This window comes from Parus major, chromosome 4 (assembly GCF_001522545.3).
Source record: "Parus major isolate Abel chromosome 4, Parus_major1.1, whole genome shotgun sequence".
NCBI classification, from domain to species: Eukaryota; Metazoa; Chordata; class Aves; order Passeriformes; family Paridae; genus Parus; species Parus major.
Window position 1 is genome coordinate 41,227,311 of NC_031771.1, and position 25,285 is coordinate 41,252,595.

The 25,285-nt window shown below is 36.1% G+C and overlaps 1 protein-coding gene across 3 annotated transcripts in view; it reads left to right on the forward strand.

Moving 5' to 3' along the window:
* DLC1 (DLC1 Rho GTPase activating protein) overlaps positions 1–25,285 on the forward strand; it is a 245,891-nt gene that overhangs the window by 40,084 nt on the left and 180,522 nt on the right. For all 3 annotated transcript variants that reach the window (XM_015625003.2, XM_015625002.3, XM_015625001.3), the window contains exon 2: positions 6,991–8,152. In XM_015625003.2, coding sequence (XP_015480489.1) covers positions 7,100–8,152 — 1,053 coding nt within the window. In that variant the 5' untranslated portion in view covers positions 6,991–7,099. The remainder of the gene's footprint in view (positions 1–6,990; positions 8,153–25,285) is intronic.

Genomic DNA, 25,285 nt, shown 5'->3' on the forward strand with positions numbered 1-25,285 from the left:
TGTCTTTTCAAGACGCTTCCAGTTCAACCAGGGAGTGAAAGAAGGTGTAAGCAATCTATAAATTATGTTTTCTATTTTCTGGGAATAGGGAGCCGAAATGATTTGGGGGGAAGATTGGCAAAGCGATGAATTTTCCACATAGTCCTCCTATGGAAAAAGAAGACTTTAAACCTTTACACCTTAGATTGCTTTTATTACAAAGAAACAAGAAATTTATTATACAATCAAGACAGTATCTTATTAAATTTTGAAAACCAGCAGACTCACAGGTCTGAATTTCTAGATGGATCTAATCTTCTTCTTAAAAAGTCTATGCTAGAAACTATTTTTTGGCTTAAAACTTTTTTACTTTTTTCTGGGCAGTTATAAATTTGGTGGCTGTTGTCACTTCAAAATGATTCTGTTCTGAAGGGGATGGATGTTCATAACTGCTAAAAAGACTGTAATGCTGATCATTAATGCATTAGTCATTAACAAAATTACAGTAAATTGGTATTGTGCTATAAATACTTGAGCAAATAATATTTCACTATTTTATTGGCTATTCAAAATAGGACAGAAACACAAAGTTGGGTATTTTAAATGTTGTGCTTCATTGGTTTTGATTTGATAATTAAATTGGGTGTAAACTATATAGATCTTTAGTAAGCCTGGATAACTGTAGATCAGTTTGGATCCAGTCATTTCCTGTTTCTCATCCTTGAGGAAGAGCCTCAGCTAATCTGAGGCTCAGCCCTGGAAATGAACCAAATACAAATACAACCAAACTAAAACCCACTGTAATCACATGTTGGCTACAAGTAAAAGCTCTTTGTTGTATGATGATAAGCACCGGTAATGCAGCTGCTTTTTGAGGAAGAGAAAATAAAAGAACTCCATGATGGTTTATGTGTTCTAGCTATACATTAAGGCATATTGACAAAGCCTGGGCTCATATCTTGGGTGCCAATAATATTTTCACAAAAAAAAGTAAGATTTTTGAAGTCTCTGAATGAAAAACTTGCCAACTTGACCATACATTTTGTGGTGAATAATGTATTGACTTCTTATAATGCTGCTGGACAGTATCAGTTTTTGTAACGTTAAATATCTTCCAAAGGAAGAATGTTTGCAACCTTAAGTGTGTTAGGCATTTCCAGTGACAGTAAACTGTAATAAGCATATATGGCATATGTTATAATCTGTAAAGAAGAAAATAGATTGCTAAAGGGATAATGAAACTGATCCATGAACGGAAGAGGAAATCTTTATCAAGTCAGAACGATTTCAGGTACATGGCTTGATTGATTTCATGTGTGGTACCTCTTATATCAGAAATAACAAACTCTTTGCAGTATGATTTATATTTATTATATACTATAGCTTCTATTTACTTGGAGAAAAAAAAGAAAAATTCCTTGTTCTATTTCTGCTTTGGACTTCTGCAAATTCCTGCTGTATGAGACACAATGAATAAATGTTCTCCTTTTTCATGATACTCTTGATTTTTATATGGCTTTAAATTCTCTCTTCCCCAGAAAGAAAACATTCATGTATTTAACAGCTCTTCAGACAGAAGCTATACCATACTTTAAATCCTTTCCTGTTGTTTTTTGCTGTATGTTTCCCTCTATTTCCCCTTTATTTCCCCTTTTTCTCTTTCTGAGATGGAATTGCCATCATTGTGTGTAGTTTTCAGTTCAATGCATAATAAGAATTTAGAAAATATTTTTTGTTATGCCACTGTATGCTCAGTCTCTCTTTTGCCTGTTCTACATATTTTCTAATTTTCACAGAGCTTGAAATTCAGTTGCAGAATAACAGCCACAGTGACGTAGTTTTGGGTTTGTTTTCCAGATTGGTAGACGATATAATAGAGACTTTTAATATGCATTTATAATTAGAAGCATTTTTATTTTAATCACTGCATTCCATTTTATTTAGTACAGAGTTTCATATGCAGTTTTATCTCCTAGTTCTCTATTTCAGTTTGGTAAAATTAGCAAATTTCATCATTTTATTTCTTTTCTTGCTCTGAAAAATCTACAAAACACAGATTTTAAACACCCTCCTTCACAAAACTATTAATAATCTCCCTCTTTATGCAAAAATCAATCAATCACATATTCTCACTCCTCATTTTCTGTTTAGTTTCTGGTTTCTGTTAGTTTATATTTTTGTTATTAATTAGACTTTTTTAGCCAATTAATTGCATAGAGAAATCAGATTTGCAAGCATGTAGTTCACAACCAAGTGGTCTTTTTTTCTTTGATTTTAAACCAGCTTTTGCTGCATCCAATCATTGCTCACAGCACCCCAAGGTTAAGAGTGCAGAGAAGTTCCCCGTTTCTCCCACCTTCTCACTCTGGCAATAATCTCATATCCTAGAAAGGCTATACCTCCCACACCTACTCCAGTCCCTGCTCAGGATCCTTTCTGGCTCTGTGGCTCTCTCTCTCAAGTAAAGTTCATCTCTGACCCCAAAGGCATTTGCCATTAGCTTGGAAGAATGTCCCTCTTGCAGTCCCCCAGATTTGCAGTCCTTACATGGGTCTCCCATTTCATTCCTTAGTGCAAAGAGGGTTACTTGGATACCTTTCAGAGTTCCAAGTTCAGTAATATTTCATTTGAGTATTGTTATGTATCTAATATTTGATTCCTGATCACTTTATTTTCTTGGAATCTCTCCTAATAGATGCTTCAACAGGAGTCAGTTGTGTGCTATTTGATCAATTGTAATTGTAATTTGATCAATAGCAATTGTAAAATCCTATATGGTGGGGTATGCTGGAAGGAATGTTTGTATGTTGGACTTGGCACTGTTTGTCTCTATTTCTCTCCACTGATCCATGCCTGGAAACCAGCAGTAAGATCTTATCAAAGTAAAGGACAAGTATCCTGTGAAAGGACACTATTGGGATATGTTTGTGTTTATCAGTACAACATCAGCAACACCTCTATTTAATAATGTGTCTACATTTATGAGTACATCACATGCATACACATGCAAATCTGACCATTAAAAGTTATATAAAAGATTTAAGTTGTTATATTATTTCATTCTGAAGACAAACTTGTCTTTAGAGTACTATGTTTTTTTTCTGATTTTTAGAATAAAGTTGTAAATATTTTTAAATAATTATTAATTCAAAATAGTTTTAGCATTTAATTTTACATAGTAAAGAAATCAGAAAAAAATGTATCTTGTTACCACTAGATTAATACCCCACAACAAACAATCTTTATATTTCAACTCTACAACAGCAGGGTTCAGCATGGTCTAAAACCCTGCACTACAAATGCTGCTTATATAGAAACTGCAGACAAGGTAAGCCTCCACTTCAGTGAAATCCAAAAGGTGATCTATCTCCAAGTAGGAAATAAGAAAATGAGGGCTTGCATTTTATAATAAATAGCTGGGTGAAGACCTAAAGGCTTATGTTTTATCTCAAATTATTTGTAAACAACTTTCTGTGTCAGAGATTGGTATGGAGTTACTGAAAGAACTGTATGCAAGCCAGACCAGGAGATGTGAGACGAGTTTATAGGAAACAGACCCTGTTCACTTAGACTTCCTTAAACAAAGTTTGCTGGCTGGGGTCACCGACCAATGAAGATAAAATAATGATAACAAAATAAATATTTCTGCTTGATCTCCGTTGCTTACATACTCCTGCTATGTAAAAAATGTAATGAAACAGTCTTTCATCTTTGTTTACGTTCATAAGCTAATGCTTTGCCTTTTTTTTTAAGAAAAGATTTGCATCCCATGTAAAACATTAGCAAAAATTAAATTCCACTCGGATGATGGTGGGGCTGTGCTGCCTGGGTTGCCCTCTCAGAAGCTTTCCTGCCACAGACTTTGTAAGCTGTCCTGTGTTCTCTGCAACTTTCTTCCTTCCAAAGCTTTTCTATTCATTACAAGGTGGAGGTCACATATGGTGCAACGAATTGTCAGAATGGAGGAACTGGTGGAGGCAGCAGGGATGTCACACCTGGGTCAGTGGCAGTGCTTGCTTTGGCCACACAGGGATGCCACCAAGTGTCCTGCACAGCAGTGTGTTACTAAGGCCTGCTTCTGCCACAGTCCTTCCCTCCTAATGGCTTGGGGCTCACTGCCCAATCTCTTTCAGAAGTCTGGAGCAGTGAACCCTCCAAGGCACAGCTTATGTGCTTGCATGTGAGTGAAAGGAAATAAGTTGTCCTGAATAAATAGGTAGAAAACAAAAAAAGTTTCTTGTCAGCCTTTAAGTGTCAAGCAATTAGAGCAGGAAAATAATTTCTAAGCTGAATTGTTTAACACAATCTTTGGGGAGTGGAGAGGGAGCAGAATAAAAGTAAACTGTCACCGAAGTCTGAGCATCTGCATGTACCATGGGAATGAGGGGATTTCAGGAACTGCTGGTGAAGCTGCCTGGGGAGGTGGCATATGTACTGTAGATTTCCATATTAAGTGCTAACATACACTCATCTGCTAGAGAACAATAGAAGTGCCCATGTCATATATTTACTTGTCTTGCATTTTAAGCAAAGCATTTTATATTTCTCTGTTTAACAATTGTTCTGCAGCCTTTGAAGCAGCCAAAACTAGTGGCAATGCAAGTAAAACAGAGAGGCTCCTAAAGTAAAATTTGTTTTTCATCTCCCATGAAATATAACTCACCACATCCAAAAAATGAAAAATAGTAACAGATCTGTTCTCCCATTTCTGTAATTCCATGTAGCAGCAGCAGCAAAATTAACACACACCCATTAACTCTCTGAGAGCCTGCCTTCTGCACATTAAGAGCAGCCTAATATTAGGTAGGTGGATGCAGGTATGTCATTAGAAAGTTACATTTTTTAGCTTTTTACCCTTCACATTTCTAGTATCTTTATTGATTGTTGTCAGAAAGGTCCCAATATGGCTGTAGCAACCATGTTTAATTTTCTCTAAAGTAGATGAAGGTAGTGTTCTAGTAGGGGGAGAAAGGGAAGCTGCAAATGAGATGCACACATATGCAACTCCAAACATTGCTTATGGAGGGCACTAGAAATCATTGAGCCCTTTCTGGTAAACATGCCTCTTTTCAAAACAAAACTCACTGGTGGCTGAAAATTAATTTAATTTTAATTTTTAATTAAAGCTTTAATGTCCATCAGGAAAAGGTGCAGCAGAAGATAAAAGTATGATCACTATTGATTTTTCACTCTTGTAATTTTGTAACACACACACTTAGAAAGAAAGATGAAATCAGAATAAGAGTGTGCTGCAAATTTATACAATTATTTGATTTTAGGTTTTAATATTTAGGGTTCGTCTCATATTTGACCAGGAAAGAAGAGAGAATTATAAAATGGTATTAATTTTTGCTACTAAAATTTGCTTCTGAAAGCAGATAATTTTTTTGGCCTGGCTCTGTGTGTTATTTTCCATTTTGCTCAGCCTCCCACACTCTAATGACTTGTGCATGGAATTTCATATACTCTACTAATATATGTTCTTTTTAAGCACAGTCTCCACAGAGGTGGAAAATGTGAATGTGAAATGAAGCTTGCCATTCCTAAAAGAAGGTTAAAGATCTAGTACTGTACAAGTCTGTCCTAAAAGTCAGTTTGTCAAGACATAATTTATGGAAGTTCAGTTGCGCAGGCATAATTCTGCATTTCTTTCAAGATAAATACTTTTATACTTTCAGGCATGTGATTTGTCAAGGCAGCTTTGTGGCCTGGTGGGCAATCAGAATTTGCCTTAGTGGACTGAAATGACCCAGAACAAACTCACTACTTAATCTTCTTTATTGCTGAAATCAATAACCAGATCCATGCTAAGTGCTGACAGTTCTTGTGTAGGGAGTGAAAAGTAGAAGTGTCTGCTCCTTGAACTTCTAACATTTTTTGGGCCAGAAGTTTTGTTTTCTTTTTTGACAATGAACTTGTTAATTTTGTTTTATAATTCATAAATTAATATATTTTCTTTGTGCTAATATACACATGCAATGACACAAGATTAATGTATCTCAAATGCCATCATACAGAATGCCTAATGCAGCAGTCAGTGAAAATTCCCCACATAGAAATCCAAGCAGGGACAGTGGCCTCTGGCAGAGCCAGGCAGTCCAGGTGAGCAGCAAAGCTACAGCCAACCATGCTGGCTCACAATCCACCCTTCTGGAGAGCTCTATCCTAAATAACAGGTTTTCTCCATGCCTTACACTAGATGATCATGAATATATTCAGCAAGAGGGGATGTACGGTGGGGTTCAGGTTTTATAATGTATTTGAATGAGGAAATACGCCAAAAACTTAAAGTAATTTTCCAAGTGTTATATTTTAGAGGGTAGGACTACATGACCTTTAAAGGCCCCTTTAAACCCAAGCTTATCTATCATTCTATGAATTTAATTTTTTTTTAAAACACAAACAGTGATTTACTCTGAAGTTTCATGTAACACTTGTAATTACAACTTGGCCTGAAGATAATGAATACTAACAATAAAAATAAGAGACACTGAATGGGCCAAAGATACTCAGAAGATAAGTGGTTTATACATTTAGTAAATTTGGAAAAACCCTCATTTGTTCTCTGCCTCTTTGGGAAACAGATACAGTTCTGCACTCCATGGGTATCGGTGGATGAGGAAGAAATAAAGTTACTCTGTGTGTAAAACAACTATAAGATATAATGTCATTTATACCCACTGAAGTTATTATCTTATGAGAGACACAGTTAAGAGGAGCTTGTAAAATTTTGGCTCTGGAGTTACTTGCTTGTCCATGTGCCTGTTTATACCATTTTTGTTTACTTGATATTGGAAAGTAATCAGAAAAAAATGTTGTATTGAATTATGAGTGCCGTCAAGTTTTGTATGAAAAGTATTAAAACTTTAAACAAAACAGTCTTTTAAATTCCTGTCCTTCTGGTCCCACAGTCTTATCTTGTTTTACACTTTTGTTTAAACTATTCCTTCCCTTTCTTATTTTTTCATTTGGAGTTGATTCAATAACACAGCCTTTTTTTATTTCTTGCAGATGTTAAAATGATGAAACCTTCTCTCCCTCCGGAGCAGAGCACAACAGCCATGACATCTCCGGTCCTCTGTGGAAGGTACATTGCAGTCTGCTGGTGAACTGTTATGACATGTCTCTAGCAATCAGAAAGAAAAGCTGGGAAGAGCATGTGACCCAGTGGATGGGATTGGCTTTGGAGCCTGTGGAGTATAATACAGCATGTCGTCATGGACTTGTGGCTGATAACTTGCAGACAAGTATGGAAAAAGATGAGGTTTTGAGCGTGGACCGGAAAGAAAAAAGCGCTTCATTTCCAGAGTGCTGCTATAGTGGAGAGGTGACCGGCTTCCCTGAAAAGCAGCTGGGAAATGTTTCAAAGGAGGTGGATGAAAATGATAACCACGAGGACGAGGAACATTTTCTGGAGGCCAGCACAGAAACTCTAGTTCATGTGTCTGATGATGATGATGACTATTCTGCACTCAGCCTGGATAGCGATAATTACCACATCACTGCTGTAGGAAGCGAACCCGAAGATGAAGGGCACGGCTTAACTGGAGCAGGCTCCTTAACACAGATGGTACCAATAACAGAGGGTAACAAGGCAGCTGAATCATCTGGAATCAGTGGCCATATAAGTGAGGAACCTGGCTGTGACAGAGTTCCTGAAGAGGAGAGGAAAGAAGATGTTTGTGGCAGTAGTGGCCAAAGCCTGGAGCTTTGTAATTATGAAGTCTTAAATGAAATAGTAGATGTAGAGAAGGAAAATTGCATCAATTCTCCAAATGTGAAAGAAGTTATTATGTCTGGGAAGCAGCTGCTTCATACTGCTGTAATTGCACAACAGCGCCGGAAATCTGATGCTTTCAAAGATGGGCTTGGAAAGTCTGAGTGCAATGTGGTAGAGAGTGAGATTTCTTCTGAATCATCCACCAGCAGTGATGGACAGCTCTGTTTAGCAGTGCAACCCAGCAACGGCCTTATGCAATCTCCTCCTTGCTCTTGCGTCCCGGCAGTGGAAAATGGTCTGGATGAAAGTGGTTTCACAGAACCTCAAGAGGCCCCTGAAAACAAATGCCTTTCAAATGTCAGTTCAGCAGAAGACATTCAGTGTTTACACGTAAGGAATCATTTGACCACACACGAATATTCAGACAATCAAGTGAAACTGCGCAAAAGAAAGGTAGGATGCTTGGAGAGCACAGGTTTTTTCCTAATATTTTCCCCCAATTTCTGATGGTGGTGATACTGTGCCTAATTCACTGGAGAGAAAAAGTGATTTTTTCATCAATTTATCAGATTCAAGCAGTTTCAAGCCAAATATGCCTATACAAGAACTAAATTTTAGAAGCTTTTTTTCAGGTCTGAAAATGGCTGAGTTATGAATTTGGATGGTACCTTATATTCAGTCTATATATATTTTTATATATTTCATATATGCTTTTCAAGGATGAATGAGTACACGTCTTCTTCTTTGGTTTTGTTTTTGGTTTTCTGCTGCTATTATCTGATTCCTCTTAGGAAAACAAACTGTGTCCAGAAGTTTGGAAGCCTGATTGAAAAAGAGAGCACAAGGAAAAAGTGCAATAAGATTCTAAAAGAGAAAAAAAGGAGTGGAAGTATTTTGCAGTAGTTCTTTGGTCTTTTGCTCAGCCCCATGAGCATATGTTCTTGCAAAAACCAGTATTGCTGAGTCTGAAGCAGTATTTTGTAATTTTAAAGCAACCAGAGAGTTTCACTGTCTTCACTGACTAAGGAAGGGTATCATTACAAAATTTTAATGGAGAGATTCCTTGGCAATAAAATTCCCATTGGCTTTAATGTAAGGAGATGTGCTGATTGTGGCACTATGGAATTCATCTTAAAGTCTGGCTTTCCCAGTTATGCTGCTTATTCTAACTAATAACCAATTTGTAATTGTTTACTTCTCTCTGCCCTTTTTTTATTTGACATCATCCAGCTTCTTTTGTCTGAGAGTTTTTCATACATCTGGTTTCTTTTAATTGTGTGGGTTTCATCTGTCAGCTACAGTGCCTCAGTAGCTGTTCCACTGAAGCACAAATTCACATATCTGAAGTACTCTGTGCCCACACAGCATCCTGAGCTGCTGGCTGTTGCTTCCTTGTGTAGACCTTTCAGTAATAATAACACTAGATTAACATGGTGAGAAGATGTAAGCAAGTTTTGCCAAAGGTTTCAGAAGCACTCAAAGCCAGTGTTCTTTTGGTAGTTCATGCAATCACATTTAATGCAGTAACTGTTCAAATATCTCAGTTGCAAACAAGAAACAAAAATATGACTACCAGTACCAGAAATGCTAATGAAGATGGTTCAAGTTTAAAAAAATAAAATTAACCAAACTGACATTGTAGTTGAGAACTAATTGACTATCACAACCATTTCTCATCTGCTTTACTTTGGGATCAAATTTTTTTTTAAATATAGTTATTGGTATTGATGTGTACATTTCATATTATTAGCAAGATGTGGCAAGCTATATTTTCTTAATAACTTTGATTTGATTCTAGTTTTCATGTATCTCCTTGGATCTTGTTTGGAGGTCACATACTCATCTTTGAAATGTACAATCATGAGAATAATATTTCAGAACATACGTATGATGTGTGTTTGCACCATTAAATATTTTAAAGAACAGACTATAAAAATTCCACTAAGACTAATAATGAGAAAAACTAAGAAAGGAGATTAGCATAAAAAGGAGAAGAACAAGGAGTTTCTTCAAGGAAGTTTGAGCATTAGATAGCTGTAACAACTGCAAAATTGAGTGTAATGTAAAAGGGGGTGGAGTCTGTAAATCTCAAGGAGACCTTGTTCCACTTTGGTTAAAGAAATCTTTGCCAACCACTGTAACATGAATGGAAAAAGGGAAAAGATATGATCTGCTATTGTTTGTGATATTATTTATCTCTGAGTTCACAGGACACTTTTACAAACAACGTTCTTGAATAAGAGATTTTCTTACTTATATCTAACCACATACTATTTTACAAAAGGTTGTCTATGTTGGTAATAGCATGCAATGAAAAATGTGCCTAAGTTTACAAACTTCCCCTGAAAGCCACTTTTGTAACTTTAAGAAAACATTAGAAAAATTGCAGACTTGAAACTGAATCCATCCATAAAAGCCAAGTATTTGCTTTGCAGTGACAGGAAGACTTAAGGGATTGGGAATGGTATATAAAACCTTTTCTCTCAAGGTCAGCAGTTCAAACAGTGCAGTTAAGGCCTAAAACACACCACTGTCTGATTAATGCTCACTGTCAATTATAGTTGCACATAATCATGTGCTCATAAAGGTCAGAATATGGGAAAAGGTACATGGAAATAAATTGATAAAGGTATTTGGGCAGCCAAATCTTGAGGTAGCACCTTGGTGATCATAGGAAGGTGCTGATCTTCAGGCATTTTCATGGCAGCTAAAACTTAGGACCTTTGAGTAGACTTCTGCTCCTGCTGGTACTAAATTCTTTTGCAAATCTGTTCCTTGTTAACATATTTTAAACTGTTTTTAATTGTGGCAATAGAGCATGACCTTCCCTCTTATCTTTCGATCGGCTGTCTTCAAACCAGAGCTGAGGTGAGAGACAGTGTGGCTCTGATATGCTGGCTCTGCAGATGGATGCAGGTTCGAGGGCTTAAGGGCTTAAAGTTTAGCATCTTTGACCAGCACTAACTCCATTGCAGTAAATTGCTTTAGTCATGATGGATGTGCTGACACTGAAGATGCTTTTTGCAAACACATCCAGCTGTTGCAGCATTCTTTACTCCCTTCAAGTCACCAGGGTTCAAATGTTTGAAGCACAGCACCCTCTTTTCCTTTGCTTTCTCAGCAAAGGCTGACTTCCTAAGGCTCGGAAATAGGAAGGACCTGAATTTAATTGTGAGAAGTTAATGATATTAGGTCTAATTGAAAGATACCAAATAATCAAGCTTTCCTGTTTTTCCTGTTCACTTCATCCACAGCATGAAGTTTATGGTTATTAATGGTTCAGAGCAGCAGAAACATAAATGGATTAACTACGTGTGGATAAACCAGCTAGGGCCTTCTGTTTGCTTTCCTGGGTTAAATAAATTTAGATTTTTAAATAGTCACTTCATAGAATTGTACATGGAATAATCTTTGGAACTAAAGAGCAAACTGTAGTGCTTGGGGTATCAAAACAGCTCACATGTATGTTCATCTGTAAAAAGCAACAGCTTTTAGTGAACAGTATTACAAAAACTAGAAGAGCATCAGCTATCAGGAGAATACCAGCAAAAGGAGACTATTTAATTATTATGCCTTAATTTCTAAATGGAAGAAAATGGCCATTATCTCATAAAGAATCTGACAAATTTTTGAGTGTACTCCATTTTATGTTTTCTCCATGCTGCTCATCTCATCAAGCTTAGGCAAAGTCAGGAAAATCCCTGCTGGGGCATATTGAGAAGGTTCACAAATGCAGCAGAACTCTAACAAATTAATTTCAGTTCTCCTTCAGTTCTCTTTCAACAAAAAAGAACTACTTTATTCAGCACCAGCATAAAAAAGTGGGTTACGGCATATAGTTTCCCAATAAATTCTCCCCACTCACTTCCCAAATACAATTACAGCTGTGCTGTTGCAGCCATGGATAATCAGTATTTTGTAAATGCACAAAAATTTAAAACAAGGCTCAGACAGCTTTTTTAAATGATGAATCAGTAAAGGAGTAGAAAATCAACACTGTAAAGTGTGGCTCTAAATAGTTTGAATAAAAATCCATGAAGTTTAAAAAAAAATGAAACATTAACAAAACCCACTTACAAAACAAATTTTGGCCTGTTCCATATATTTTATTGCTCCTCCACCATGCCCTCCTCTTAGATGCTATTCCTAGACATCATTCAATATAAATGGGAAGAAAACAGCTACAGATACAACTATGACTGTTCATCTCTCTCCTGTAGGACAATGTAGTTCCTCATGCTGGTCTGCTCAGAAACTTTCCAGTTTCAAATAGATGATGCAATCTCAAAGACATTCCTTCAAGGCCAAAGAATATAAGAGTCAGGGCTATTCCTAATGCTCATTATTATTGCTACTGTTTAATCCAGATTTCTAGATCAAATACTGTGTGATTTGTAAAGGATGCTTAAGGACACAGCTAATAGCAGAACAGCAGCTGCCAGTGTCAAAAAGATGAAAATTAATTTAAGAGTAAGATTAACAGAAGGCTAGCAGTAAATGTCAAAAGAAACCTAGGTAGAAGGTTACCTGGAATGACACATGTCTTTGGAACGATGTCTTTTCCCCACAGGAAAGCCATGAGTTTTTAAAACATGATTTTACGTTTCCTGTACTGTGGCAATAAATTTTATTTATTTCAGAAATTATAATTATACTAATGTGAGAGAGCAAAAAAATTACTTACTTGAATTCAGACTTTTGAATCCATATTTTCTTCTTGAGTATTATGCCTGTCCATGAGATGTGAAGGCTGACTCTCTTCCATTACGATCAGAATTACATTCTGTTTCACAACGCAAAGATTATGATTTTTGAGGCAAGTTAGAAAGTCAGGCTCTTCCAGGAACTTCTGTTGTATCACCACAAATTAATTTCACAGGCAACTTACGGAGCTTTGCTTGCTGGCTCATACTAAGGTACGTGGGAGAGGTAGTAGGAAAGCTTCACAAAAAAGCCATAGGGGTACCTGTTTGACTGAAATTGTTTCTTTGCTGCTCTTTCTGTGCCATCTCTTATCATTGTATGATCCTTTTCATCTGAGCACTTAAAAGTAATATGATCTTCTTGTGAACAATAATATCAAACATTTTAGGTATTTTTCTTATTTTATTGCTGTTTGTATTCCAGCCCAATCACCAGCATGTCTTTCCAAAGTCTTAATCTCCCTTTACCTCAATTCTATGTTTTTTTAATTGTGATAAGTTAATAATTTGTTCTTTTTTTATTTTTTTTTTTAATTTAGTTTTAAAGATTCTTACAGTGGTTTTGTTATTTCTATTTTATAGAAGCTCTTTTCATAGGGAGCCAGCCTGAAGTATTGCTACATAAAGTATTAGGATGTAGGCTTGTTAGGGTTTCACAGCAACCTAGAACAAACCTAGAAGATAAGAGCAAGAACAAAAACTATAAGAATGTGCAGGAAATCTTGATTAAAATAGGAAATATGCATTTTGTTGTATTCTGATTTTGCAACAGGGAATTAAATTTACCTTTTTCTGAGATGCATTCTGCAAATGTATGTCAGTCAGAGAAAGATGACAGCTTCAAAGCAACCAAAGTTGGTGGTTTTCAAGTCAATTATCATTAATTATTCCTTTGCAAAAAATGATAAATAAATGCAGTCATTTCTCACAGGTTTTCCCATTCAGTACTTTGAAAGATAACTATCTTGCAAATATTCTAGTGGAGGAATCCAACAACCAGGGAAGAAATCTGTCCTCTAAAATCATAATGATCATTAGAAATTCTGAAAGTGTGGACAGTCATGAATATTGTTTGGATGGCTGTTAAAAGACCAAGGTTTCTGTGCTTCATTATGGCCATGGATGACCAGCTCCCAGCTGCATAGATCTAGACATTGAAAAAGAATTAATGGATGTCAGTGGAACTACTGTGTCCTTAGAGTGCTTAAGTGCCTTGCTGAACTTGGGTGTTGCAATAATTTGTAATTTTGTAGACAACAGAAGCTAGTTACCATAGAGGTATTATCATAGTAAAATTACTCTCAAATCATATGGTTCCCTAATGATATTTCCTGTACTATTCATACACCTGCACCTTCTTGTAAAGGGCAATGGCAAATGCATATATTGGAAATATGATCATCTCTTTTTAAAGATGGTTTTTCAAATAGTAGTAATCTATTTTATTAGGTGTGAAATTAGGATTTTTTTTTTGTTCCATTTCTGCATCTCTTACAATTCTCAAACTTTATATAGGTTTTTTTAAAGAGTCACAAACTTTCTAAAGGCTTTAGAGAAGAGCATGGATCTGTTTATCCAAATTCATAATGTGAATATGAGCACCATCAAAAATTGGTGAGATATCTTAAGCCACAGCAGCTTTTTGAAAGTTTAACTCTTAGCCACAACTCAGAGCTACAGTCTGTAGTATTAGTACAGTGGGCAATTATTACTGAAATCCACAGTTGCTTCACCACAAGGAATTTGCTGCATTTGCACATTGCTATTAAATGGTCCTGGTTTTGAAGGCATTGGGAAGAATCTGGCAAGAGATGCAAGTGAAGCAAAAAAAATAGTATGACTTCTTTGAAAAAAAAAAATTAAATCTTCTTGGCTGTCATGAATATTTGTTTCTCTTTTCTGCACTGAAAACTTGCTTTTTAAATTTGCCATTTAATAATGAAAATGTGGCTCAAAAATATAAATGGACTGAAACAGATGTATTTATATTTTTTTAAATTATGTGTACTTTCTCTAGTAATTAGTAGAAAGTGGTGATCATAAAGCACTCCTATTATTGTGGTTACATGATCACGAATTTTCTCTTATTTCTTTCACAAAAATATGTATCATAAATATTATCTCCATCTGGGAAGCTAAAGAATGTTTTCCCACAGACTTCCTTTATGTTTGGACAGAAGTATGATGTATTCCAAACAGTGTGAAAAGTATTTAAAACAAGTTCAGAACAGGATGGGATGATTGCCAGGCCATTACAGTATAACCTTTATGCAAATTTTACTTTGGCACATTTTTGTGACAGTGTTCAGCAATAAATTTTCAAGGCTGACGGTGTTGTCTAGACTGCAAACCAAGAGACTGTTGCACATCAAATTATGCTTGGAGCTGAGCTACCTAAAATGGTCATGAAAGTATTTATATTTATAAGCAGTTTGTAGTCACACACTACTGCTTCATCAAAATCATGCTTCTAGGGACCAGTCTAGAGAGCTTTAGTTTCATACAGTGTGTACTCAGAGATTTCTAATTTTGTTCAGTTCTGCAATATTGATTGGAAGAAAACTTCTAAAACATTTTTCATTTTATTTTTAAAATGAATCTTTAAAAACTCCAATTATTTACTGTCTGCACTCTATAAATTGTCAGTGGTAGGTCATGTTAAATGAGCCAATGAACACTTGCTAAAATGACACCATATTTTTAATTAAGATCAAACTTTTGAGGGAAGCGGTTTTGGAAGGAATTAATAGTATGTAAAACCTTTAACAAATGGGAAGTGGAGTTAAGCACTTGGACAAAACACCCTGGATTGCATGAAATCACTGTCCACAGCACACTTTTCTGTTGATTAAATTAAAAAATTAAAAATTAAAAAAGGAATTTGCTTCCTAGGGCTGTTCTTCTGGCACATTCACAAGCATAATGTTCACTTTGAATTAACCTTCAAGTGAAAACAGAGATCCAAGAGGTTCACTGAGATACAGCTTCCATCCAAAACCAGGACTTAGAGCAGCAATTAGAAAAGACAGTATTAGAGCACTGTTGCCTATATTAAAGAGTCTTTGATGCCATAGCTATGGCAGAACAGTTTTTTAAGCACAACTGTCTACTACAGACATGATCTGTGCTAGAAGTAAAAGGCTTTTTAATGTTGCATCATCAAAGAGGGAGACAGAGAACAGCCGAACTTTGCCAGATCTGGGAGCTGAAGCTGAGCAATGGAATCTTTTCCACTGCTATCAGTGAGTACCTGACCATAGAAGTTTGGTGGTGGGTTAGTCAACAGGTACACAATCAATTCCCGTGTGATAGTTAAAAGCAAACAAACAAAGAGAACCATTCTTGTGAGTTGAACTGTGGCAAGATGGGAGCCATCTACAAAGTTTATTGTGGGATTTTTTTTTCTTGGTGTTTTATTTTGGTTGGCTTTTTGGGGTTAGGTTTGGGGGGATTTTTTTTTTGCTTCCCATCATAATGGTACATATGATTGAAACACCTAAAATGTGTTGCCCATGATCATCTCCTTTTATTGCTCTCTCTCAAAGGTGGTATAAGACATTTGTAAAGGCAAGGAGGTTTCTGCCACAGAAAATACACATGGTGTATTGGATATGGCTTTAGAAAATGAAACAATACTACTTCTGCTGCCAAAAGCTATTCCAAGCTCCAGAGGATATGGCCAAAAATGGTTATGAATTGAAATTCAGAGGGATATTCTTCCTCCTTTGAAAAAAATCTAGGCAGCAATACATGTGTGAGTGTCTATGTGCACTGAGGTAAAAGTATGGCAAATGTATACCAGATCCTGCTTTTTGTAACTCTGTCACAGCTGATGTCTAAAGCTTTTACAACAATAGAACATAAGAACTTGGTTTACACACAGGTTAATGAGAAATTGTCTCACTGTAACATGATATCCTTCAATATTACAGCAATAACTGTCATAGCTGAAGTTTTGAACTCTCTTTGCAGACTCACATAAGACTTAGAATAGCAAAGACCATATGTATTTATGTTAAATAGAAATCTATTTATCCTTTTCTGTAACTTGCCTCCTTCCTAAACCTGTTTTTTTCACACAGCACATCCAATTAAACAAAGGTTTCTATTTGAATATCCTGAATATTTTGATAATGTATTATCTCCTCTACCCAACAAAAAGATCTTGAAGGAACTGATTATACTCTTGCACTATGTGTTTTAATCTCTTGGATGCATCCTCAACATTCTTAATAAAAGATGGTTTGCATACAATACTGATCATTGATATGTGATATGAAGGCATGAAAAAATTCAGCAGTGTTAAAGCTCATGGCTTGTGTTGCATGTAATTTTAGCTTCAAAATATTTTAAAAGGTGATACCTTTATTACACTGAAAATGAAAAAGCATGGCCAGAAGCCAAACTTGGGCAATCTAAATCAAACCACTTTCCTACATCCAGATACCCTGAAGAACACTATTCTTCTGATAAATGCCAAATTTTATTTATCTCACACAGATTAGTAGTGATTCTCTGTGCATGTTACACCTGAATACATCTATTGAATTTGTTTCAGCATGTTAAACTCACCTCTTTACAAATACTCTACTGCTTGGCAGATAATGACAAGATGATCAAGTGGTAAATGAAAGCTGTACTTTTTAGGCTTTTTATAGGAAGCAAAATTGCCAGAGAGTAAATAAGAGAAGAGATAGTCTTTCAAGACCTGTCTTTTTTCTACTATCTTAGAGATAGGACAAGACTAGAAAATAAAGATGTAAAAAAAAAAAATTGATTTTCTATGTAAAGTGATAATTCAACTCTTAATTGCACAAAGTTTTCTCAGCTCATGAAAATGACTCTCAGTGGACCACTCTGTTTGCAGGTCTTTTTCAATATTACTAGTATCAAAGATAAACTGGGGAGAAGTTCTTCTATATTACTACCTTGATTAATATTCTTCTGTGTAAATCTTCTGCAGGGCTCATAATTTATCTCATTTCACAAACATTATAATAAGCTTTTAGAAGTGTGTTTTAATTTTTACTGTAGCTTCTTTTGCAAGATATGTTTTAAATCTATGGATTGTGCTTTTGCAGACTGAAGACCATGAACAGTTTTGACAATGGAGAAACCAGCTTTAATCAGATTCAGAAGAAATACATATATTCCTGAATTTTGCTCTCTTGGGAATAGAAACAGTAGCCTTAGATTAGAATGTCCATAATTTTTTTCTTCTCTACGTCATCCATACTCTCTGTCAGACACAAAAAAATCCTTTTTCATCCAGAATCTTCTAGTCAAGGTGTTAAGAACATTAATTCTTCCCTCTAACCTTGTCTTTTCACTAATGCTTTTTGGTTGGGTTTTTTTTCCCCACTTCGTGTACAAAGCTGAGTGCAATATTGAGAATTTTAGCCATTTGCATATTATGTGTATATAACGGAAAGAATACTTGGTAGCATAAAAAAAAATAACATATTTTATTCCTTGCAAGTGTCATCACTTCACAGGGTTTGCTTTCAAGGCAGCAGCCAGGCAGAGCTCTGTAGTCACATGCAGAGATTAGGAAGAGAATGTGAAGTTGTTGGTGAAATGGATGAGTGACTTCCATGACTCTGCTCCACTTTAGTATGAGGGGAGAGGGGTCCCAAACGCTCTCAAATGCTGGTTGGGTGGTAGTGGTTCTTACACCTATTGCCCAGCACTCATTCAGTTGTCTAAGATATGTACTCAAACCTAACTATAATGTGTTTTTTTTCACAGCTTCCTTAGTGGGTAGAGTCTGCAGTGACTTTGTCCCTGATTCTGGTCGGTCTCTCTCAGTCTTTTCCATTACACTTAGTTCATGGAGGACAAACTCTCCTGTGTCAACAGCATTGCCTCGTGAAGCATAATAAATGACAGTTTAAATGTCAGCACTGTTAGTCACCAATGATTGTCTTAGGGTTTAAATAAAAATTTCTTACTTTTTAGCCACTCTGTTCAGAAGGAATGTTTACCAGCAGCAACATATAATTGTGGAGCTTTGATCTTTGCTTTGACATGTCTTTTTGAGTGTAAAGAAAACTCATCTATGCTGAGAACAACATTAGAAGCTATTTCTGGAGTTAGACCAGGATTCTGAAGGTGAAAGGACACTTCTCCAGCTCTCTCAACAAGTCCTTGGGAAAGTTAAAAATAAGTCTTGCAGAAAAAAAAAATTGGCACTTGTTATTTGAGAAAATTTCTTTATTCCAGGAACTGCCTCATGTAGCAGAAATTTATTTACCATCTGTGTAGACTTGAAAAATTTTCCATCTTACCAGATACACAACTGAAATAGCAACAGATTTTCCATCCCAATGGTTTCCACCGACCTCTGTTTTAAGGGAGTGTTGTAAAAACTTATGAAATTTTTGTTCTCTCTGAAGAGGGGTTTCTCAGTTAATAGACCATCTGTCAAACTCTGAGTTCTGATTGTGACCTCTAATAACATCACCTCACTCTTGCTAAAGCATGTCACTTGGGGGAGGGTAAGGAGACCTAACAGCTGAAAATTTATTAGGTTTTTATATTATAATTCCATTTTTAATTAATATTACAGTACTGACTTTAAAAAAATAGTCACTTGAGAAATTTGTTTACTTTGAGTACAGATGTACTTCTTTAATTTCACAGCTCTGTAACTGCAGAGGGAGAAAAAAAGTTAGGAAAAAATAAAAGGTGGCACCACCAAGAATATCCCCACTGATTCTTGAAGTAACTCTAGTCCTTTAAAATAGGAAGCAACCTGTCTGTAAATCTGAATATCACTTCTGAGTATTCATATGAATGCACAGGCCAGAAACCAATGCAAACCATTCCTGGGAGACAGAAAAAGAGAAGAGAGTTCAGGATTGAAGAGCCTAACTTGTTTGTTGCTTCTGCACTGTTTTTTTTCTCTCATGTATTCGGTGCATACATTTTATTTTGTTTTTAATGCACATCAAGAACCCTCAAGAACTATGGGGGCTGATTCTTAGTTGATGCTTAGATGGATTTTTTTGATCCCATCTACAAAAATAATATTTGTGTGACTAGCAAGCCTGGTGTTCGAGGCAGTTGTCAAAAGTATCCCCTCAATTCAGAGGTCTGATTTGCTGAAAAAATTAAAAAACCCTATCTACCAATCTTATTATAATTAAAGGGCTTTTTTGCCTTGTCTATTTTTACCTGCCACTCTATTTAGGGTGTTTGACTGAAGGTGCTTAATCCTAAACAGGTCTATCAAAGATGCTTTTGCTTTCATAATTCTGAGTCTCTGAACTAGCAAAATTGTACAATATGAGATTTTTTTTTAACTAAAAGTCTTTCTGAATCCTTTAAACTGGCAAATCTTTATTTTAAACTTATTCTATCTATTTTGGCTATCTGTATAACTTTTCTATTTGACTGCATGTGGTAAGGTATGATAATGTTGTTTCAGCAAAATTGTATAAATGTGAAAATGAACAGGTCTAAGTTTTATGCCATTCTATATTCTTTCCTGCTGCTGCTAAATCACCTACAATCCCAAAATGAGGAAATTACAATTTATATTATCAGCATTCAACTGAATATTGTTCAACAGCTTGAATTTTAAAATGTGAGTTGCAGTTCCCAGGGAAACAGAAGGTTTTAGTAAGGTTTGTGTTAGTGGGTTAAGGTACATATGCACTGTCATGTTTTAGTTTGACCCAGGAGCATTCTTTGAAGGGACTTTGCTGAGTGAGATGATATAAAGCATGACAGGTGAATGATATCAGATGGTGAGATTAAGTGTATGCTCTCTGATTTGATATCTGCAGGGCAGATTTGATAGATTTAATGCATTGATTCACAAACTAAAAGTGTACTGTGGAATTATCAGTAATCAAGGAAAATTTTTCAGATATTAGGGGAAACAAAACCATACCTTGGAGGGTAGCAGATTCATATCTGCACAGTGCAAGAAGTATGAATTGAAAGATACAGTCATAGGATTTTACATTTCCATCACTTCCGAAATTAAAATGTCAAACTCTGTCCTCCACCCCAAACCAACTGGTTGCAAAACACATAATTGTTATGACTTTGAGAACAATGACTACAAAAAATAAAAAAATCTTCTGAAGACAGATTTTTTTAAAATAGATCAGTACATCTGTAAAGTACAGTTCCCTCTTAGGTGAATTTGATAAATGTACCCTGCTAGAAGAATATAGATTTCTATCTATAGAATATGGATTTAGCCCCTAAACAAACTAGGCAGTCTCTTGGGATTTTTATATCTAAAAAAAATATCAGATGCAATGTAAAGCTAGTAAAGAATATTTTCCTCCTGTACTTGTGCTTTCTAGTTCTCTCACTAATTCCCAGTAGTCTTGTGGTAATGTGTTCATTCTCTTGGCCAGCTGTTGAGCTCTCCATGAATGCACCCCCCTGATGTGCATTTTCCAGCATTTTACAAGTCAATGTCCTTTTCCACTTCAGTATAAAACTTTTTTGAAAGCAAAACTGTCTACCATGGGGAATATAGACAGGGAATCTAATGTAAATATAATCAAACTCAGTGAAGAGTGAAGAAAAAGGTGTTACACAGCATAAGCACTGAAATGCTTTTAATGTGTACTTGAAATAGAACTAGCGAGAAGACTGTCTTTTCTACTATGGTTTTGGGTTGTTTGGTTTTTGTTGGGTGTTTTTAGGGTTTTTGTTTTGGTAGGGTTTTATTTTTGTCTCTGACACAATTACCTTTATTTTGTTCTCACTGCCTATAGTAGAAAAAAAATCTGGTTTCTTTCTCTAGACCCTTGGTAGTAAGACCCAATAATAAAGCAAATAATATCCTCCATCATTGCCATTGATATTAATTTCTGTCTTTGTTAAGGACAGAGTTGTGAGCATAAAGGTAAAGTTTGTACATGGAGAATAGAAGGTGTACAAGCAGACTAAAAAATAATGAACTGACTTCTTCCCTCTTAGAACATGTTCTTCATCAAAAATGGCTTGTGGGATTATTAAAGACCAAGTGTTAAGAGAGCTGAAAATAGGGATGGTTTTCTCCCTGGTACTGTTCCTGCTTCTTCAAGACAAGAGAAGCAATTCAGTCACTAGAAATCATTGTACTCTCTGGTCATCCCAAGGCAGTTGGGGGTAGATTGTTTGGGGCTGTGTTAATCAAAAATGCAAAGGAAATGTTTTTTACAATGTATTTTAGGAATATTTGTTTATTGTGATGAAGCATAACATTTCATTCATTGGTAAACAGCTCGTGGATTCAATTTGAATTTAATTCTGTGCAGATGGAAAAAAACTCTTGTGCATAGGACTCTGTAAAAGTATAGTGTAGTTTTTAGTGAGTATTTTGAATTTGGACCATTTGTCTAATTTGAATTGCTCTTTCTTATTTAACATCAACTGGGATTTACACCCAGGCCACAGTTTCAGCAGGCACAGACAATGTGGAGTGTGACTTAACTCAGTAACACATAAGGAGGCTCTGTGTCAAGAGGAATCTATGGCATCTACTTGATAACATTGTTGTTCATTCTCTGCTTGAGTGATTCCCATTACTCCATTACAAATAGTAAGATTTGTTTTTCCTACCATGACTAAAGCATTAAATTTTGCCTTTCTCTGTGAGTCCCCATGTTGTATGCACACATATTATGTGGCAGTGGCTTTTTTTGATCATTTTTGGCAGTATGTGAAACAGTTGTTTTGTGATTTAATCACTTCACATGTTCTGTAGGGAAATAAGTACTCATTTGTTCTAGTTTTTCCTGTTGTGTATAAATGATCTCCATCTGTGTATTATTTGTGTTCTAAAAGGCAGCGTAAGACTTGCAAGAAATAATCTTCCTAGAAGGTTTTTGTTAAAAATAGTATATAATATTTATCACATAATCTCCATTAAACACCCTGAATAGTTTGATTTGTTGTTTAGGGAATATAACCAAAATCTTGCAGTCTGGGAGAAGAGTTCCTGGTAACAGTAACAGTGCAAGCATGAACAAATAAAACCAGAGGAATTACATATTCTCAGTCAAAGGCAGAACTGGTGTTAGAACTTGGCAGTTGCTTCAATTCCAATACTCAACACACTTTGAGAACATAGGATTCAGGCAAAATAATTATTTTATTTTTATGCATATTTAAAAATTGGTAGAATAATATTAAATATGCAACTTATAAAAGAAGTATCTCAGTTGAAATAATATAATATACAGAAACCATCAGAAAGGCAGTAGAAAGGTAGGCTGGATGTGTTCTGGAGATTTTTTTGCAAGATTCGGCCTATTGAGTGGCCTTTTGTAGCCAGAAACTTAGGTCCTGAACCTGGGTCAGGGCAATCACAAGCACAAATACAGGCTGGGCAGAGAATGGATCAAGACCAGCCCCAAGGAGAAGGGGTTAGGGGTGCTGGTGGATAAGAAGCTCAACATGAGCCAGCAATGAGCACTTGCAGGCCAGAAAGCCAACTGTGTCATAGGCTGCATCAAGAGAAGTGTGACCAGCAGGTCAAGGGAGGAGATTCTCCCCCTCTAATACACTGCCATGAGATACCCACCTGGAGTACCCCATCCAGCTCTGGATGCAACATAAACACTCCCCAACATAAGAGGAACATGGACCCACTGGAGCATGTCCAGAGGAAGCCAAAAAAATTCTCAGAGGGCTGAAACACCAGCTGTGAAGACAGGCTGAGAGAGCTAGGATTGTTCAGCCTGGAGAAGAGAAGGTACCACAGAGACCCTGTAGCATCCTTCCATTACTTGAAGGGGATGTACAGGGAAGGGAGATATTTTACTACATGTAGTGCTAGTACAAGGGCAGTGGATTTAAATTGAATGAGTGTACGTTTAGATTGGTCATTAGGAAGGAATTCTTTATTATGAGGGTGATGAGGTACTGGTACAGGTTGCCCAGAAAGGCTGTGGGCTCCCCATCCCTGGAGGTGTTCAAGGTTGAGTTGGGTGTGGCTTTGAGCCACGTGTTCTAGTGGAAGGTGTCCCTGCCCATGGCAAGAGAGCTGGCTGATCCTTAAGGTCCCTTCCAACCCAAACCATTCTATGATTTTGTAATATGATCTTTTAGGAGTGCTTTGATCACTTCCACTTTTGCCACATATTTAAAGAGAGTTGTCTTGGTTGATTGCTAGAGCCTTCCACATTTCCTTTCTCAGAGAGTCAGAAAATATGCTTTCTAGGTAGTTATGGAGATATTTCAGGTAGTTTGTATTTAATGTCAAATGAACCACCTTACCCAGGACAGAATATGGCTAACTCACCAGACCAGCACAAAAACTGGGTGCATTGGTGAGGAGGATGTGGACAAAAAATTACAAATCTGGAATGGTGCCCATTTATTGCCTACTAGAGTAGCTTTACCATTCACATCAACATAAGTTGTACAGAAGAATCCTATCCTTGTCACTTGCTGGATTCATTGAGTATGACAATTACTCTATAATCTCTTTATAAACAAACAGTAAAAGGGTTTTTTGACTATGACAACATCTACTGATAGAAAGACAGAAAAAAATTTATTAAGAAGGAACAGGTCTCCAGTGTTAACAAGTAAAAGTTTCACAATTATGACAATATATATTGATCAAAGGACACAGAAAAAAAATAAGAATGATTTTAGGATTTTATTTAAATAAGCTGCCTCATGTAAGCCAGAGTTCCTACAATTAAGCAGTCTTTGCTAAATTATGCTGCAATGGAATTTACTAACCAGAAAGATAATGCTTTTCCTTGAAAGAAAAACTCAAAAGATTTGATAATTAATTCTCAGAGGACTCCACTGGTTACTTTACAGCTGTGGAAAAAACAGTAGAGACCTATTTATTGACCTAGCTATCTGATAAATCAGAAAGAGATCAGTGTCATGGAATCTTTTTGAACAGACCACCTCCTGACACTGGGAAAGATTCAGATGAGGTCAAAACCCTCAGCTTCCTGTCTCAGAGAGGAAAAGGAGAAAAAAAATCTGATAAGCTAAACAGAGTTGCTTTGGAAATCTCTAGAGATAAAGGGAGCTGGGGAAAACATTAAAAAACCAAAACTCTTGTTAAATGTAGAAAGACAATACATGCATTCAAAAAATACAAAAAAATCCCCTTCTGATTTACATTTTTTCCAATTTGATTACACTGTCAGAACTGAGCCTGAAACATGAAAAATAGTAATGAAGCACCCCCAGCAGCCAAAATAGTAGCAAACACAGTCGTTACCCCACTGAACAGCATTAAATCCACTTTCAAATGTTACCACTCCATGGATGGATCAGAAAGAGGGCTCAAAACAGAGGAGTACTCAGCATTGGTACTTTGGTCAAGTTCTTCTTCAGCCTTGGGAAAACACTTATTTTGCCTGTCATTTTCACATCTTTGAAACGGAGTTAATATTTTCCCATGTCATGTGTCACGTGAGTTTAGCTGTATTAAAGAAATGTTGTAATAAGAACTGTGCAATTACCTGAGCTACATAGCTGCAAGCTCCCTAGGAGCCTTAAAATCTTTTAGAGCTGCAATATAACTCCTGATTCTTGCACTTTTTTCTATGGTATATTAAACCCTATGGCTTGTTCCCAGTGGAGACAAGTCTCCTGTTTGTACAGTGCCTGTGCTTTAAAATCAGATTTAGATGAAATTAAGCAGTTACATGTAAAATATTTTATAGGTGTGCCCTTACTCATTTGCATGCACTTTCTGTCTTTCTGGGCTCTTCATACAGCAACTTGAGGAAACTGCATTTTCCACTGCCATTTTCTGACATTTTCTGTATGAGCAGCTCCTTTCAGCTCTCTATTTGTCTCTTCAGGAATAATAAAAATACTTAGACTCTTTTGAGGTTGTATCAATATAACAATTCAATTTAGTTGAACATTTAGAGATATTTATCTTTTTAAACAT